Here is a 19,038-nt window from a genome sequence, read left to right on the forward strand (position 1 = left end):
GATAATACGAGATATATATACAAATGTACATGTTAGTTTCAACAATAAAGTTATATAAAGCAATCAGGAAAATCAGCAGGGTGAAGTGAACGATGGAAGGGGAAGATGAGGAGAAGACCTCAAGAGGTTGGGAGGGGGGGAGAGAAGATAGCGAGGGTGAGGGTCAATTGGGTAGGGAGAGAAAAAAGAAAGGGCGAGGGTCAGGTGGGCAGTCGGTTAGGCGGTCAAGTCATATCTTAGGTGAGAGACAAATCGTTAGTCAGGGTATGCTATTTTGAACAGCCATGTTTTAAGATTGTGCTTGAATTTTTTGTGGCAAGGTTCCTGGCGTAATTGGGAAGGCATTTTATTCCAGTGGGCGGTTCCTGCGATGATGAAAGATCGCTCTCTAAAGGTGGTATGCTTCATGAACTTTGGAGAGGGTATCTGGAGTTTGGCCAGGTGATGCGTTCTTGTGGGTCTTGTCGGAGCGTGAAGCAGGAGATGTTCAGGGAACCATTGCATGTCATGGTTATGAATGGCTTTGTGTATGAGCATGAGTACTTTATATACTATCCTGGAGGCTACGGGGAGCCAATGTAATGATTGAAGGACGGGAGTAATGTGGTCATGACGGTGAGTGTTGGTAAGGATGCGTGCTGCAGCATTTTGTAATAACTGTAGAGGTTGTAGGGTACTTTTTGGTAAGCCTAGGAGGATAGCGTTGCAATAATCAAGTTTGGACAGGATCATAGCTTGCAGAACTGTGCGGAAGTCAGAGGTATGAAGAAGAGGTTTGATTCTCTTCAAGGTGTGGAGTTTGAAAAATCCACTTTTTATGGTGGCTGAAATGAATTTTTTGAGATTAAATTGATCGTCTATCATAATGCCAAGGTTGCGGACTAGTAGAGTAGGAGGGCAACTGGGTAGTGAGGGTGTGGGGGAGAGACTGCGTGAAGGGTTGTTGGGAGGGGAGAGAATGAGTAGCTCTGTTTTGTTAGTATTGAGTGCAAGGAAATTATCGGAGAGCAGTTTATTTATCTCAGATAGTGCAGAGTTCCAGATCTTCATTGCGTTTGCAATGGAATCATTAATAGGGATGAGTATCTGCACGTTGTCAGCATATATAAAGTGCTGGATACCCAGTTTCGAGAGGAGTTGGCAGAGGGGGAGGAGGTATATATTAAATAGTGTAGAAGAGAGGGATGAACCCTGTGGTACTCCTTGAGATAGTTTGACAGGGTTAGATTTGTTACAACCAATTTTTACACTGTAGCTTCTGTCACTAAGGTATGATTGGAACCATAGTAGGGCTGTGCCAGCAATGCCAATTTCCATGAGGCGTTTGATGAGTGTGAGGTGGTTTACGGTATCAAATGCCGCAGAGATATCTAATAGTGCAAGTATGTGGGATTGTCCGTTGTCCATGGCTTTAAGTATAGATGTCGCTGTATACTAATCGAACTGGAGAATCTTTAGCGCGGTCAAGCGCTGTCGAAACCCTGGGCACAGCATTGCTTGGTGCTATTGATGCGATCCATTGCTGTTGAGTGAGAGTGTGCTATGGACACCGCAGGTGCCATCACCATGGTAGGCACCAGTGGATGCTGTCAGATGTAGCAGGACACTAACATAGAGCACCATCGGTCACCATGGGCTTCCTTGCTGCCATTCATGATGCCATTTCAAAGACTGTGTTCAGTGTCTCTTGGAGCGTTATGAGGTTATGGGCATGACTCCACAGAATGCCACCAACCACCATGTCATATTAAGAGCCCCAGTGGCACTGGGATTGTTGTCGTCGCGCTGCTCCTATTGACTCCATTGGGAATTAGTTCGACAGTGGAGTGCAGCTTGTGCGGTCGAGCACAGTGGAGGTCTACTCCAAGCATCTCAGGCGCTGGTATGTGGCATTCTCTCTGTCGGCGCGGTATACAGCCATGTCAGGATTCTGCCACTGTAGCATCAAGATATCTGCCTTCTCATTTGTCCCACACCATAGGGGTGCTAGGGGCCAATGGCTAGGAGGGTGTCATTTTACACTCTGTGATTGCTTTTTGGCAGTGCACAACTACTGACTTAACAGGTGGTGCTTTGCTGTGGGAGTGGGTGTGTAGGTGTACTGCCATCTGCAGGATGGCATACCGCTATACAAGTACCTATCACAATTTTAAAGTGGAAGGCACTATTCTTCCAGCTGCCCTTTATTGCATGTGTGTGTGCATTTCCCTCGTGGCAAGCACAACAGGTTGTGCACCGCAGTCACAGGAAGACTGGGTTCCTGGTCGAACCCCTATGGGTGTGGATACTAGGAAGGTAGTGTCGGTAGTCTTCCACTCCCTCAGAAAAGGAATATGTATTTCAATCCTGTCCATGTTAGCTCACATTTGAATCCCCTTCGTGAGAAAGCCTCTGGAGCTCTGTCTCTTGCAGGTCTATCACCAAACTGGAGTCTCGATTCTTTTGAATCGGTGCATCTCCTTGTAGGCCAGGACGGGTGGACATTTTGGCCCAGCAGCAGCAGTTGTTGGACCGTTTTGCTTACCGTGATGGCCTACCCTGTCTGAGACAACTCTCACCTGGCGAGTAGGAAGGCTTTTCGAGATCAGGAGGCCCCGATTCCCTCTGCTTCAGGAAGGGGAGATACAACACTCCCAGCACTCATATCCATTATTCCAACACTCATATCCAGTACTCTGTACATGCTCTCCGTGTCTCACTCAACCTGAGGATAAGAAAGAAGCTGGAAGGACTCAACAGAAGAAGCCCAGGAAGAGGAAAATGAAGATGCTGCTGTGTACGCCACACAAAACAGGGTCCATTAATTGTCACATTCCATGGCTCATGCTGTAGCTAGGAAAAGGAGGCATGCATGATTACACATGTTCTCAGAAAGGAGCTGCTAAATGTTTAAAAACCACCGCTAGTGACTCTTGTTGCTGTGAGGTGCTGAGAGCAGAGCCCAAGTGCTCATTCTGGATCCTAGCATCAAGCAGTGGTGTCTTTTCCATGGCAGACTGATCAGGTCTGAAAGCATATCAGTGTGCCATGGCTCACTGGTTGGGAAACATTGAGCTATATCATGGACCGAGAGACTCTGCCTAGGGGGCAGGGTGTTAACTACAGCTGCACATGCACAATAGGGCATGTTTGAAAGTTCTAGATTCTTTGAAATCAAAGTTCCGGGCCAAGCTGCATCAGATGATGTCACCCATGTGTAAGGATTAACATTCTGCTATCTTCGGAGAACACCTGTTTCAGGTAAGCAACTCTGCTGTCTAGTGCTATCTCTTGATCCACCTCTCTGGTCACCCAAAGTGGATCAGATTCATTTGACAAGATTTACCTCTATAAAACCATGCTGCCTTGGATTATGCAATCCATTGGGTTCTAGAAACTGCATTATTCTCTGTTTTAACAGTGATTCCATTAATTTTCTCACCACAGAAGTCAGATTAACTGGTCTGTAGTTCCCAGCCTCCTCCTTAAATCTACATTTATGAATAGAACCACCTCTGGTCTTTCCAGGCCTCCAGAAGGCCTGGAAAGACCAGAGGTGGTTCTCTAAAAAACCACCTCTGGTCTTTCCCAACTCTAAAGAAGCATTAAAAAGGTCAGCCAGTAAAGTTACCAGGACTTCTCTAATTTTCCTTTATACCCATGGATGTATCCCATCCAGCCCCATCGCCTTATTTTAAATTTAGTTAGCTCCTCATGAACATACTGCGCTGAAAATCAATTTGAGGTTTACCTCACTACCAGTCTTATTTGTATTCATTTTATGTGGTCTTGGCTCCAGGCTATAACTTAAGGAATGACAGAAAGGACAAAAAAGGGGGAGAAGTAGCACTATGTCAAAAATAATATCCAAGCAACTGAACTGCAAGGAAAGTGGGGTAAAGAAGAAGCATTATGGGCCGTCCTAAAAAAAAGATGACGGTACATCCATTTTTACTGGCGTGGTATACAGGCCTCCGACTCAAATGGAAAAACTAGATAGAGATCTGATCTAAAACATTATAAAGGTGGGAAAGAAGGGGGAAGTGTTGATTGCTGGTGACTTTAATCTGCCAGACTTGGACTGGAGAATCCCTTCTGCAGAATCTAACAGAAGAGATAATGGGTGCTCTGCAAGGCGCTCTGTTCAAACAAATGGTAATGGAACCCACGAGGGAGGGGAGGTATACTTGACCTAGTGCTCACTAATGGGGCTAATGTGTCTAATGTCCGGGTGAGTGCCCACCTCAGCACCAGTAGTCATCAAACAATATGGTCTGATATTACAAATAGAATCCGGAGAAGTGTCACAAAGACCCGAGTTTTGAATTTCAAAAAAACAGACTTTGTAGAAATAGGGAAATATCTGGAGGCAGAACTTGAAGACTGGGAGAAAATGGGAGAGGTTGAACAACAGTGGGCCAAACTAAATGAAACAATTACAAAAGCAACAAATCTATATGTTAGAAAAGTAAACAAAAGTAAGAGAAATAAGAATCCAAAATGGTTCACAAAAGAGGTGGCTGATGTAATAAAAGCAAAAAAAGCAGCTTTTAAGAAATATAAAGAATCCCAAAAAGTGGAACACAAGGAGGATTATCTGGCAAAACTGAGGGAGATGAAAAAAGTAATCAAGTTAGGCAGAGGAAAGGATTGCCAAGGAGATAAAACAAGGTGACAAAACATTTTTCAGAATTATCAGAGAAAGGAGAAAGGTGTATAGTGGTATAGTGAAATTGAAAGGGGATAAGGATCAATGGGTGGAGAGAGATGATGAATTAGCAGAAAAATTAAACAAATACTTTAGTTCAGTGTTCACTAAGGAAGACCCTGGAGAAGGACCATCACTTGTTATCAAGAATGTAGAAGGGGGTGGAGTAGATGAAACTCCATTTATGGATGATAATGATGGGAAGAGCAAAGAAAACTGAAAGTGGACAAAGCCATGGAGCCTGATGAGGTTTATCCCAGAATACTGAGGGAACTCAGAGATGTGCTGGCGGGTCCACTGTGTGACCTGTTCAATAGATCCCTAGAAAAGGGTATAGTGCCTATTGACTAGAGAAGAGTGGTGGTGGTCCCGCTTCACAAGAGTGGGAGCAGAGAAAAGGCTGGGAACTACAGGCCAGTTAGCATCACCTCGGTGGTGGGAAAATTAATGGAGACTCTGCTGAAGGAAAGGATAGTGAGCTATCTACAATCTGGTGGGTTGCTCGATCAGAAGCAGCATGGATTCACCAGGGAAAGATCCTGTCAGACAAATCTAATTGATTTCTTTGATTTGGTGACTAGAGAACTGGATCAGGGAAGAGCGCTCAATGTAATTTACTTGGATTTTAGGAAAGCTTTTGATACGGTCCCTCATAGAAGACTCATCAACAAAATGAGAAGCTTGAGAGTCAGCTCCAAGGTCTTGGCAAGGATTACAAACTGGTTGACGGATAGAAGACAATGGGTGATGGTAAATGGAACCTACTCTAAAGAGAGAATGGTGTTAAGTGGAGTGCCACAGGGATCGGTGTTGGGACCAGTTCTGTTCAACATCTTTGTGAATGACATTATGTATGGGATAGAAGGTAAAGTTTGTCTATTTACAGATGATACTGAGATCTGCAACAGAGTGGGCATGCTGGAAGGAGTACAGAGAATGAGACGGGATTTAAGGAAGCTGGAAGAGTGGTCAAAGATATGGCAGCTGGGATTCAATGTCAAGAAATGCAAGGTCATGCATCTGGGGTGCTGTAATCCGAAAGAACTGTACACATAGGGGGTGAAGGGCTGATGTGCATGGAGCAGGAGAGAGACCTTGGGGTGATAGTGTCTAACGACCAGAAGTCGACGAAGCAGTGTGACATGGCGATAGCCAAAGCCAGAAGAATGCTGGGCTGCATAGAGAGAGGAATATCTAGTAAGAAAAGGGAAGTGATAATCCCCTTGTACAGGTCCTTGGTGAGGCCTCACCTGGAGTACTGTGTTCAGTTCTGGAGCCCATATCTCAAAGGAGACAGAAACAGGATGGAGGCCGTCCAGAGAAGGGCAACCAAAATGGTGGGTGGTCTCCATCAAATGACTAATGAGGAGAGGTTGAAGAACCTGAATATGTATACCCTGGAGTAGAGGAGGCACAGGGGTGATATGATACAGACCTTTAGATACTTGAAAGGTTTCAATGATCCATGGTCGTCAACAAACCTTTTCCATTGGAAACAATTTATTAGAACTAGGGGTCATGATTTGAAACTCCAGGGAGGAAGACTTAGAACCAATGTCAGGAAATATTTCTTCACTGAGAGGGTGGCAAATGCCTGGAATGCCCTTTCGGAGGGTGAAGAATAAAACTGTGAAGGATATCAAAGGGGCATGGGATAAACACTGTGGATCCCTAAAGGCTAAAGGATGGGAATAAATAACAAAGCTTGGGGGTAACCTGCATGGAGCAGCAGTTAATACCCTTAACAGAAACGTGGAGGTAGCCTGCACGGAGCTACAGTCGCTACCTTGGGAAGCTTGCTGGGCAGACTAGATGGATCATTTTGGTCTTTTTCTGCCGTCATTACTATGTAAGAAATATTTATTAAGCAATTTCTCTTTTTTGATATCAACTTTTACATTTTCCTCCCCTTCATCTCTGAAGCTCACAAAGCTACTTTTTAATTCCCTTCTATCATTAACATATCTTTAAAAAAAAAAAAAAAAAAAGGTTTTGTCCCCTGTTTTACTGTATTTGATATTTTTTCTTCTATTTGAATTTTTGCATTTCTGACTCCTTTCCCAACATCTTTTAGCTTTTCCAGATATTGTTGTTTGTCTTCCATTTTCTGTGATTTCTTGTAGTTTATGAACACTAATCTTTTCTTCCTTACCTTTTCAGCTTCTTTAAAAAACTACAGTGGTCTCTTTTCTCTCTTTCCTAACAAAAATAAGAATTGCCCTCATAATATCTCCTTTTAGTTTTTCCTACTGCTCTTCTATTTCAATTAGATTTTCCAAAACAGCCAATGACCCCCTTCAGGAACTCCCCCGTTTCAACAAAATTTGTTTTCCTAAGGTCTAGGACACTTGCCTTTACATGAACATTCACCTCTTGTGCTCTATTACTGAACCACACCCATCCTGTGATCACAGGATCGCAGATGATCATCAGCTACATCATCAGAGATACTGTTCCCATTGTAAGCACTAGGTCCAGTATCACTCCCTCCCCTGCGGGTTCTGTTACCAGTTGACAGAATAATTCTCATTGCAGAGAATCAAGGATCTCCCTGATTCTAGAAGACACTGCAGCTGGGATGTCAATCAATATTAGGCAGATTAAAATTCCCTAACAGTGTGAATATCCTCCATTAAATCTCTATCCTTCTCCTCTGTCTGTGATGGAGGTCTGTATATTATACCAATATAAATAAATTTTCCATTCCTTATTTCCAAATTAAACCACAGTGCCTCCCTTCTTACCTCTTAAGCCATAAGTTCAGTTATTTAAATATTTTGTATTTATAATGCCATGTCTCCTCCCAGATATTGCCCTTTTTCACCATTTCTATAGAAGTATTTGTTTTAGCTACTTAAGGGTTTTGTTCACCCATCCCCGTCAATTCTAGCTTGTCCTAAAGCCTGGAAAAGGAGAAACACTTTCACTTGCTCGCAAAATTGTAAACAATGCTGTACCTTACCAACAGGTCGATCCAGTAAGGCCGCGGTAAAAACACTGAGGTAGTGTCAGGCGCACCCTTCCTCCCCGCACGCACAGTTCTCTTCACTAACTCCCCGATACTCTCCTCTAATCGCATGCAAATGCATGCCGCGGCTGTGAAGCGTTAGGGAAGGGTTATGCCTGCGCAACCCATTTTACTGTATAGGCGCTGTAACAGCGCCTATACAGTAACCTGGGTGCGCTGGTACCTGTCATTTCAAATGACATTTGAAATGACAGGCACCAGGAAGTGTAAAAAAGTTTAAAAAGTGTAAAAAACAAAAAACCTGTGTGTTATATAAAAAAATAAAACAATTTTAAATACCTGTCGGAGGGCCGTGGGTCCAGGCGGCCGGTGGGCAGCCATCAGCGGCATCCGGTAGTCCCTTCTCCCTTCCTCCCTCCCTCCCCTGCCTGGATGAGCGCCAAAATCGCACGGGTGGGTCGGCAGCGGGGGGGGGGGGGGGGGGGGCGGCGGCGGGGGGGCGGCAGCAGGATCCGGGAGCGGCGGGTAGGCAGCAGCGGGGTCCAGGGGGGCAGCGGCAGCGGGGTCCGGGGGGGGCAGCGGCAGCGGGGTCCGGGGGTGGCAGCGAGATCCGGAGAGCCAGCAGCGGCAGCATGTTCGATCGGGCAGGCAGGTAGGTGGCAAAGTAAAGATGGCCGCCTGCACGGGAAAATCGTGCAATTGGCCGCTGAAGACGTTACGTCACACCCCGTGACGCCAAACGTCGTGACGTCACGTCTTCAGCGGCCAATTGCACGATTTTCCCGTGCAGGCGGCCATCTTTACTTTGCCACCTACCTGCCTGCCCGATCGAACATGCTGCCGCTGCTGGCTCCCCGGATCTCGCTGCCACCCGGACCCCGCTGCCGCTGCCCCCCCGGACCCCGCTGCTGCCTACCCGCCGCTCCCGGATCCTGCTGCCGCCCCCCCCCCGCTGCCGACCCGCCCGTGCGATTTTGGCGCTCATCCAGGCAGGGGAGGGAGGGAGGAAGGGAGAAGGGACTACCGGATGCCGCTGATGGCTGCCCGCCGCCCACCGGCCGCCTGGACCCACGGCCCTCCGACAGGTATTTAAAATTGTTTTATTTTTTTATATAACACACAGGTTTTTTGTTTTTTACACTTTTTACACTTACCATAGCAGGCCCGAGCCTTGCTACTTTTTCGTTTGTTTTTTTTTGCCCTGGTCCTGTCCGGTCTCCTGCAGCCCCGTCCGGTCCGGACGGGGCTGCAGGAGACCGGACGGGACCAGGGCGGGTAAGCAATGTTTTTACCCTACACTACACTAACTCCTACTAGGGGGAGGCGGTAAACTAGCAGGTTAAGGCCGCGGCAGAACAGCGGGTTACGGAGGAGATAATATCAGCGCCCGTTACAGTATCGCAGGGGAATAGCTAATTCCTTCATTATACAGCTTTTTCGTTCATTTACATGCCGGGTGCGGAAAGGGTTATGCGTCTGTTTTCAGAAGCGATACGGACGCGTGAAACTGGAGACTGTATCGCCGAATTGCCTTGCGCGCCCGAATTGTGCGCTACGAGCACGTTACAGACGGGCAATCCTCGAGCGGACGATACTGGATCGACCTGCAAATCAGCTAAGGTGTTCCACAAACTAGGGCCCATTGTTGAAAAAGCCCTTCCCCTTGTTCTACTCAGTTGGTTAAGTACTACCTGAAGGTAGTGAAAGCATCAACTGAGAAGAGTAGTGTAGTGTACAAGACACATTGTATTTATGAACCTTATTTATTAAACTATAAGAATCAGAATATATGAATTTATGTAATATCAAAATCTTAAATGGAACCCTTTAAACAACAAGAAGCCAATAGAGTAATACTTTGTTCCCACTGTAAACCATATATCATTCTCACTGCCACATTTTGCACAAATTGCAGACTTTGGATTATGTATTTTGATAATCCCATATACAGTGCATTACAGTAGTCTAATTTTGAAAGGACCAAAGCTCGCACAAATCAGTAGAAGATTCTTCAACAGTTTTATTAAATGTAACAAAGAATGATATCCTTACAAACCTCCTTACCTAAGCCAATAACAATAACTTTGAATCTAATATCACTTCAAAGTTACACGCTTCTTCTAAAACTTCCAGTGAAGAATTTCCAACCTTCACAGAAGTTTGGAACAATATGCATAGAAGGTGTAACAATATAAACCAACACAGACATACTATAAAACATTTCATACTAATCACAATGGCCAGCCTCTACTCACCAATAATTTAAAAAACAAACAAAAAAAAGTTATATACAAACAATATAGGACTATCAACAGTGTTTCATAAGAAAAAACAAATAGTTTAAAAGGAGGATGCAAGAAGGTATCTTTTATCTCTCACTCACCTGTTGGTTGAAGGGAGGAGTGAAAGCAGTGCCAGAGCCGAAAGTTTTCTCCTTTCTGGCTGTGTGATATTGTCCATGCGATCCACCCACATTTCAATCAAATTACCTAGTAGATTGTCTGGCTGCAGAAGACAGAAAAATAATTGAATAATACTGATCACTATTAATTTAATGCAAATTCATAATAGAAACATGATGGCAGAAAAAGACCGTATTGCCCATGCCCAGCCATCCAATTAATTTAGCATTATAATTCTCATCACTTCTTTAGAGATCCACCCACATTTCAATCAAATTACATAGCAGATTGTCTGGCTGCAGAAGACAGAAAAATAATTGAATAATACTGATCACTATTAATTTAATGCAAATTCATAATAGAAACATGATGGCAGAAAAAGACCGCATTGCCCATCCAGTCTGCCCAGCCATCCAATTAATTTAGCATTATAATTCTCATCATTTCTTTAGAGATCCACCCACATTTCAATCAAATTACATAGCAGATTGTCTGGCTTCAGAAGACAGAAAAATAATTGAATAATACTGATCACTATTAATTTAATGCAAATTCATAATAGAATCATGTCGGCAGAAAAAGACCGCGTTGCCCATCCAGTCTGCCCATCCATCCAATTAATTTAGCATTATAATTCTCATCACTTCTTTAGAGATCCCCTGTATTTATCCCATGTTTTTCTCTCTACCACCTCTACTGGGAGGCTGTTCCATGTATTCACCACCCTCTCTGTAAAGAAATATTTCCTAAGATTACTCCGGAATCTACCCAATTTCATCCTCATCGAATGACCCAATGTTTTCTAATGAAAAAAATCTCACCTTCTGTCCATGGAAACCTTTGAGATATTTGAATATGTCTATCATATCTCCCCTATCTTGCCTTTCCTCTAGGGTATACAAGTTTAGATCTTTAAGTCTATCCCTATATGCTTTACACTATTTGTAAATTTACGTATACTTTGGCACATTAAGAGTAATTGTGTTTAGTGGACATTTACAAAGATCTAGATAAGATTCAAATTTAATATAATTATATCAAGATTTTATATCAAGATTTTAGGTACTGCTCTGGCCTATCAATTAACCTTATTTTTGTTAGTTACAGTTCACTCTCTATTTCTCCATAACAATAACTTGCTCTTCCTTTCAACTCTGAATCCAAAGCTCAATTTTTCTCCTTCGCCTGTGAGGAATATTTGTAATTTCATGTGTTCAACTGCATTATCCTTCATTGTCTATTTTAATTCTTATCCAGAAAACAGCTGAGCTATTACAGTTGCCAGCTTTTCATCTTTAGCTGACAGACATTTTGGTAAAAACTTCCCCACTTGGGTATGAAACCCCTTAAAAAGTCAGAGTAAAAATTCAGGAAGAGACCACAGTGAGTTTACCAAATGTGCTGGAGGGGACTTAGTTGATTTCAGGAGACTCTTTTTAAGTTCTTTACAAAAGCAGATTGTCTCACTGACAGTCTGATGCAATAAGGTGCGCGCTGAACCCGTGCACTGCTATTCAGTGCACAGTTTCCTAATGCATGTACAGCCACATCTCCTGTGAACCCGATGCAATAAACAAATGAAATTCAAACTGATGCAATCGTGAGAAGAAAAAAAAGCTCGTATAGGGAAAAATGTGCATAGTAGCTTAGCCACAACAGAAGCAGCAGACCTTATAGACCACTGATTATTACTTCAATGTCAAGCTTTTTGGGAAAATAAAAATTGAAAAAAAGGATGAAGCCCTTTTTATATGATTGCATTCTCTGAAGGTAATGAATGCATTCCTCCCTTTACCTCCTTATCCCCCTTCTCCTGTATAGTTAACCTGAATCAAAAGAGGGCACAGTGGAAACCATTTGAAATACAACTATTTAGAAAGTTTTTATTTGCATATTTACATATAAAAAATAAAATTCTGTCTCTGCACATTTCAATAAAAAATAAAAAGTTCTCTTTGTATTTAAGTGGGGAAGGGCATTAGGGAGAAAAAAATAAATGTAACAAAAAAAAGGAGATGGGGACCCCAGGGAGTTGGGGAGAAGAGCCAGGCCAGCTAGGCAGTTGGTGGTCAGGTCAGCACCATGTGCCCTTGAGCAGCTGACATTTCTTCAGCAATTCAATCATTCATTCCTAGCCAAAGACAGATTGCTCCAGGGTGGCCGCCATCCCCCTTATGTCCCCTCGAATTGCTGATAGCATCTTCCGTATTGCTTCTCAGTGGCCAGCACTACCGTGAAGAAGGCCTCAGTGGGAGGAGGTACTGCTCCTTCCTGAGACCCATGCTCCACAGCGAATGGAGCTGGATCTGTTCCGACAATCGAGGGGACCTCCTCCAACATAAGGACAACAACATGGTCTTCTTCCTCAACTCCCAGGGGCTCCAAAGGTCCCCCTAAATGGAGGGGGGGGGAGGAGCATGAGTGGTGGTGGTAGTCCCTGTCCCATGCTGCCGGAGTAGCGGATGGAGGTGGTGGTCCCTGCGCTGCCAGGGCTGTGGATGGTGATGGTGATGGTGAAGGTGGTCCCTGCGCTGCTGCGGCAGTGGATGGTGGCGGTGGTACCTGCGTCTTCATGGGGGCCATCTTTCTCTAACTCTTTTGAGGTTGTTGAGGTGGTACTTTCTGCAAAGACAGAGATGAAAGCATCAGAAAGCGATGAACTGTTCAGAAGGAAGTCAGAAAGACCCTGACAAAGAAGAGTGATGTGTACTTACCTTCCTCCTCCCCTTTTTCATCACCAACTTGGACAGCTACCATCCCTCTCGCCATCGCAGCTATCTCCCTCTCTTCTTTAAATCCTCAATTTAGTAAAGTACAAACTAAGAAAAAAAGACACCTTCAGATATGAGACCAAAAACCATGCTTTCACGTCAGAGTCCTCCACTACAACTGCTTCTTCTCTTTTACCACCCGTCAATAAAACCAACTCTCCCTGTCTGTGCAGAAACAGGGGTTAATATGAGCCACCATAAATAAAAGACACATGAAATAACACCCAAAACATACATACTCACACATACATGCAGGCTCTCTCTCACAAACACACATACACCCTTCAACAAAACAGATTCCCCTACCTCTCAACAAATTGACCCCCCTACCCCACTCCCTGCTTGTGTGTAAGTAGGAGTTAATCCATAAATACAAATACTGTGTATAGCCTTCACATGCTTTATCCTGCACTTACATCTCAGGGCTAGGAAGCCTGGGCATTGAATTGGCAGCAGGATACCCTCCAGGCTGCATTCATGCAGTCTTGCTTTCTTCTCCTCTACGGCTAACGGTATAGCCATCTTCTTGTCTGCCATGGAATGCCATCTTACACTCAAAGGGTAAGAGCAACATGGGTTCAGTCTATCACACCAATCACATTAGGCATACCAGCAATATCATAAAAACTACACCTTACCTCATGTAACTGAATTTGGTGATCTGGTTACTTGATATAATCCTTCATGCGTTTCAGTATTGCTTATACTACTTAGTTGAAGGGAATTGAAAAGAGGACTGGTCTGTTATGCCCACTATGCTAACTATATTTTGGAAACTTCCACTGGCAAGAAAATGTAAAGCACTGAGCAGTTTCACCAACTCTGGTAAGCATGGCCATGAGCTGTGAGGGGGTCTATATCACTATGAAGATCCTTATAAAGGGACAAAATTGCTCTTGAACTCAAACAAAACCACATCTGTCTTTGGCAATCCGAGAAGGGTTGTCCATGGTCGACACATATGCTTTCTGCAGGGTCTCCAGATTACAGTTCTAGCCTGAATCATATGGTCCTCTCTCCTTCTCTCTCATTGTTCTCTTCACTTATGATCCTTCTGTTCTCTCTTTTTTTCCCAAGCTCTCCTTATTCTCACTTTTACAGGCAAGAGATAGGCGAGCAGAATAAAAACAATGCAAATGTACCGTCTTGCTCAAGAAATGCGAAATAATTCTTCATCTATGCTAGTTGGTAAATTGTGAATAAACTTTTACTCCACCTCTGAGCTGGAGTTAAATTTCCAGTGTTAAAAAACTGTGTGTTGGGCTGTCAGGCTTTGGACACACTTCCCTGTATAGAAGAGTAGTGGCTAAAATGAAATCTAAATCAATCAAATAAATAAATATTCATTTACACTGAATTTACACGTGAGGGCGCTATCCTTTACACACAGTTTAAAATACACGTGTTTTGCACGCTAAAAATGTGCATTCTAGTAGAAGTAAAAGTGTGTACTGCTGAGCGCACCTTATTGCATTGGTCTGTAAGTGAATTACAACAGGAGCTCCCAGGAAAGAAACTGATAGCACATCACTGGACATTATTATTCCATAGCGAGAAGGAAGATGAAGAAAGAAAAATGGCAGAAAGAATTGGAGATATCATTACTCTTGGAACTTTTAAATAGTATGAAAAACTCTATATATTGGTGAAACCAATACAAAATATACAAGTAGAACGTTACATTCCAAATGATGCTTGCTTGGTGTGAAGGACAATTTATTCTATGGTTTCTAACAGGGGAGGATTGGCCTATCGGGAGATCAGGTTTCCTCCAGTGGGCCGGGCGCTCCTATCACTTTTTTTTTTTTAAGCTTCCCAGCCAGAGAAAAGGAAAGGGGTTCTGCGGCCCGAAGAGAGGTTAACAAGGCCGCGGCAGAGCGATCAAACTTTGCACATGCTCCGGCTTGAGCACATGCTGCAGCCGCATGAAGAGAGACCTGCGGGTCACATTAGAGCCCATCCTGCTGCGGCTGAAAATGAGGCCCTGTGGGGCCACAGTAGAGCCCATAGTGTTGTGGCCTGAAGAGAGACCTATGAGGCTGCAGCAGAGCCCAACCTGCCACAGCTGGAACTGAAGACTGCAGAGTCGTGGCAGAGCCCATTCTGCCACAGCCTGAAGAGAGGCCCTCGGGACCACAGCAGAGCCAATCCTTCTGTGGCCTGAAGAGAAGTCTGCAAGGTCATGAGGCCCTACTGCCCCCTAACATTGTAGAACCAGTCTGTCCTCCTTCCACCTCATTTCGGAGAGTGAGGAGCAGTGCTGTGATTCAAAAACCAGCAAACAGAAGGCCCAGAAAAAAGGGAGAGGCCTGAAAAGCTTGAGTGTGTGTGAGAGACAGACTGCATGTGTATATAAGAGAGATCGCGCCTGAGGTGTATATGTGACAGCGAGCCTGCATATTTGTATGAGACAGCCTGTATATGTGCATGAGAGCCTATATGTATATGAGAGCGACAGAGCCTGCATGTTTTTGTGAGAACTTGCATGTCTGCGAGAGAGCAAGAGAGACTGTTTATGTATAAGAGATTGCATATGTATAAGTGTGAGAGAGCCTGCATGTGTCTGTGAGAATGAGAGAGCCTGTGTATGTGACAGCATATATGTAAGTCAGATAGAGCCTGTGTGTGTAACTGCATGTGTGTGTGAGATGGTGGGTAGAGATGTTAAAAAATTGTAAGGCTCCCTCGACCAATCGACAACAATCTTTGGGTCACTGGAAATCAAAAGATCCCAGGTATAGAGAGCTGGAGATTTTTAATCTTATTTTACATTTTTGGATGTTATTTCTTGTGTCAGCCTTTTGAAATATTTGGTGTATGGAAAATATTAGAAGAAATTTGAGTCATTTTAATTATTGGATGATCACTGGCTGTTACCTGCTTGACATTTATTCTTTTTGTTAGTATGGTTTTAATATTATGAATGATGTTTTATATCTCTTGATTTTATTGCTTAATGTTTTATGAGGAATGATGATTTCTGTTTTTCCAGGTCTGATGTGCCTTCCAGAGCATGTGTGTGAGCGAGAGAATGAACGTGCATATGTGTAAGCAAGAGAACTATTTAAACTAGTGAGCATGTTTATGAGCAAAAGCGAGTCAGTGAACATGTGAAAGAGAATATAAGGGTATTTGTGTAAGAACCAACATGTATGTTGAGTGTGTTTATAAAGTATATAAGAGAGAAGAGAAAGTATGTACATAACTCCTATTACTGACTAATTCATGACAATCTCAGGGTGTCTAAAGTTCCTAGGTATTGTTTTAAATATTTTATTGATATTTGGAAAATAAAAAAAAAGTTATATGTTTTTAATCACTGGATGTTCTAATCATCAGAGGCTTTGAAATATTTATTCTTTTATGAGTATGGTTTTACTATTATGATTGGTGGCTTATATATATATATTTTTTTTTTGTTTGATGTTTAATAAAGAATGATGTTTTTGTTTTTCTATGTTGCACTGCATATGGAGTCTTATTACGATTTTAAATTCAGTTTTTGCCTACATATTTCTAGTTATAATTTGTCTCTTTATTCTGTATTTGGTAAGGGGTTGTGTGTCTCAGGTGAGGTATTTTGCTAGCATGTAGTTTCTGTGTAGGAATCTATAACAGCTTGGATTGTTCTGTTCTCCTAATATCAGTAATATTGGTGTTTTAGGGCCTGGTGTAATATTTGCAGTGTTGCCTTTTCATACGTAGGCTTATTACTGATTGAGTACTGGCTGTTAATGCTGTTTTCATATGGGAAATTTAAAATATTGTAATTCAGTTTACTTAAAGTTTTCTGAAGGCCGACACGCTTTACAATATTCCTAATACCATTTGGCTGCAGGTGTCTTTTGCTAAATTTTCTGGTTAGTACCATAGCAATGCATGCAAATAATATACATGTTGTAAGTGACATTTTTACTTTAAAACACAATGTTCCTTTTCATATAAAATCTGTTACTATAAATGTGTATTTTTAAATTATTTGTGGGAAGGGTGGGGCCAGGAGAGTGTACAAGACTGAAAGGTTCACCTATGACATCTAATACCCTTGCACTAGTCCTGGCTCCACAAGAAAAAGCAGGATTCCATCTGGAGCTGTGCTACTTTGGGTTAGTGTATCTTCCCAGTCTAAGCCAGGGCTTCATTTTCTCTTTTTATAAGTCCAGGGAATAGTATGGGTCACTTCTGGTCCCTGCTCCCCTGAAGTAGGTAGGCAGAGCAGAGCTTTGGGAACCATAAAAGCAGCAGACTGTGTAGCCTGCTGTCAATGGGAATCCACTAGAGTGGTGGGAGGGTTGCGGAGAAGTGGAGGCAAGCTACAGGCATAGGAAAGAATTGCAAATGCAGTGCTGGGAATGCTTCTATATGAGGTGACTGTGCTGAGCTCTGAGAGAAGCAGCTGGCTGTGGAGCCAGCGAGTCTCCTAGAGAATGGGATTGGGAAAGAGAAGGGGATTCTGCAGAATGGGGGAAGGGCTGGCAGCAACCAAGAACTTTACACCATGATGCAGCAGCGCTAGACTGGGGGCAACACAGCAGCACAACAGTAGCAAGTCAGAGAGAGTGTTTGTGTGTCTATGTGAGAGAGACAGAGAGCGAGAGACACCCTCGCAAACACTTTGTGAGAGAGGGTGTGTGTGTGTGTGTGTATCCTTCTCTCTGACACAGATATAGACATACACACTCTGTGTGTGGGTTATCTTTGTGTCTGAGAGAGTATGTGTCTTTATACGTGTTAGTGTCTATGTGCCAATAAAGTTTCTGCAAGGTAAAACTCTGGTTGTGACTGAGCATGTGTGTGTCTGACATTGGCCGGCAGTGTCATTACTTGCAATTGGCTCAAGAACCAGACTGAGAATCTAGAATATCTCTCTATAAAGAGCTAAAAACAGATGTGTAGGGGGGCCGACCAATTTGCATGGATGAAGCGAGGCTGCAGCTCTGCTCACCCCTGGTCTAGAATATGCAAAACTTCTTAGTTATTTAAGAAAGATTAAGTTCATTTTGGAGATATTTTGGCTCAGTTCTGCCGGCTTCCAGGATTGACTTGGCATGCTTTTGGGAGCTGTTGATACATGCTGCAGGGAAAGTGCTTGAGTCCATTCAATACCCCATGGGCCAGTTTTGAAAAAATCCCCCGGGCCGATATTTTCCTGCAATTGGCCCCTGGTTGCTATAGTGAGTGAAGTTCATTCTTAGGAATTCATGCTCCAAGAAAAGAACTCTTGAACCAGCAGAAAATCATTGTTTTAGAAAATGCTCTTAGTCCATTCTATTAGGAAGTACAGGAACCAATGGACAGTCACTGTATTGATACTGCTAGAGCCAGAAGTGAATCAATGTTCCAAGGAAAATTTGAATTGTCTGTGCGTGTTTGTCTGAAGACAATGCAAGTAGGATGTTAGCATCTTTGAAAGTCTCAACAGCAGGAAGTCAATTTCTCAGGGAATATGAGAAGCAATAAGTTGGCATTTTGAGGGTGGCCAGGGCAAATGGAGACTGTTTTCTAAGGGTGATAAAGTTGATGGCAAGCAAGCATTTAAAGGAAAGCATGCTGACTTCATTTAATACTTTATATCATCATGCCAGCATGCTGTGAAAGAATTAAAAAAGTAGTACAGAAAGCAGTACTAATAGTTGTTTACCATTAACTTTTTGAAGGATTGTTTAAGTCTCTGTTAGAAACTGCTAGTGATAGGAAGATATTTCATTTTGGATGTTCTGCTTGCTGCTTATAACTTAGTCACATGAAGTTAAACTGATGCAACACTTTTGCAAAACAAAATTCTTTAAAATGAACTAAGATACAGGGCCATATTATTCTCTGTCTTGTAAAAATGTAATTGCTTGAAGCAGCATCTCTGAGGAAGCTTACTGAAGCTCTGTATGCCAAATCAGATATTTTTCACAAACTGATGGCCAAGATGCATGCCAAATTGGACCAGGAAGTGATTAGGACTGACAACTTGGAAAAGGGAATGGATTGAACAGAAATGCAGTTTGAAACAACGATGCCAGATTAGGAGAGTAATTAGGGGAAAAAACTCAGTTCAAGTACAATCATTTCAAATTAAAAACATCATAATGCCGAGAAACAGAATAGACCTGCTGGGTGATTGCTATCATTTATTCATAAAGTTGTTTGTTAAGGTAAGGTGAAGACCCTTATCAGGTTTTTGAGAACTACATTTCACACATTTATTGTATCAATTCT

General features: G+C 43.0%; 1 protein-coding gene across 1 annotated transcript in view; it reads right to left on the reverse strand.

The window, feature by feature from the left end:
- Positions 1-19,038, reverse strand: part of IPO11 (importin 11) — a 1,257,051-nt gene that overhangs the window by 438,373 nt on the left and 799,640 nt on the right. The window contains exon 27 of the mRNA XM_029576426.1: positions 10,039-10,160. Within this exon, the coding sequence (XP_029432286.1) occupies positions 10,039-10,160 (122 nt within the window). The remainder of the gene's footprint in view (positions 1-10,038; positions 10,161-19,038) is intronic.

The sequence above is a fragment of the Rhinatrema bivittatum genome, chromosome 1, assembly GCF_901001135.1.
Source record: "Rhinatrema bivittatum chromosome 1, aRhiBiv1.1, whole genome shotgun sequence".
Taxonomy (NCBI): domain Eukaryota; kingdom Metazoa; phylum Chordata; class Amphibia; order Gymnophiona; family Rhinatrematidae; genus Rhinatrema; species Rhinatrema bivittatum.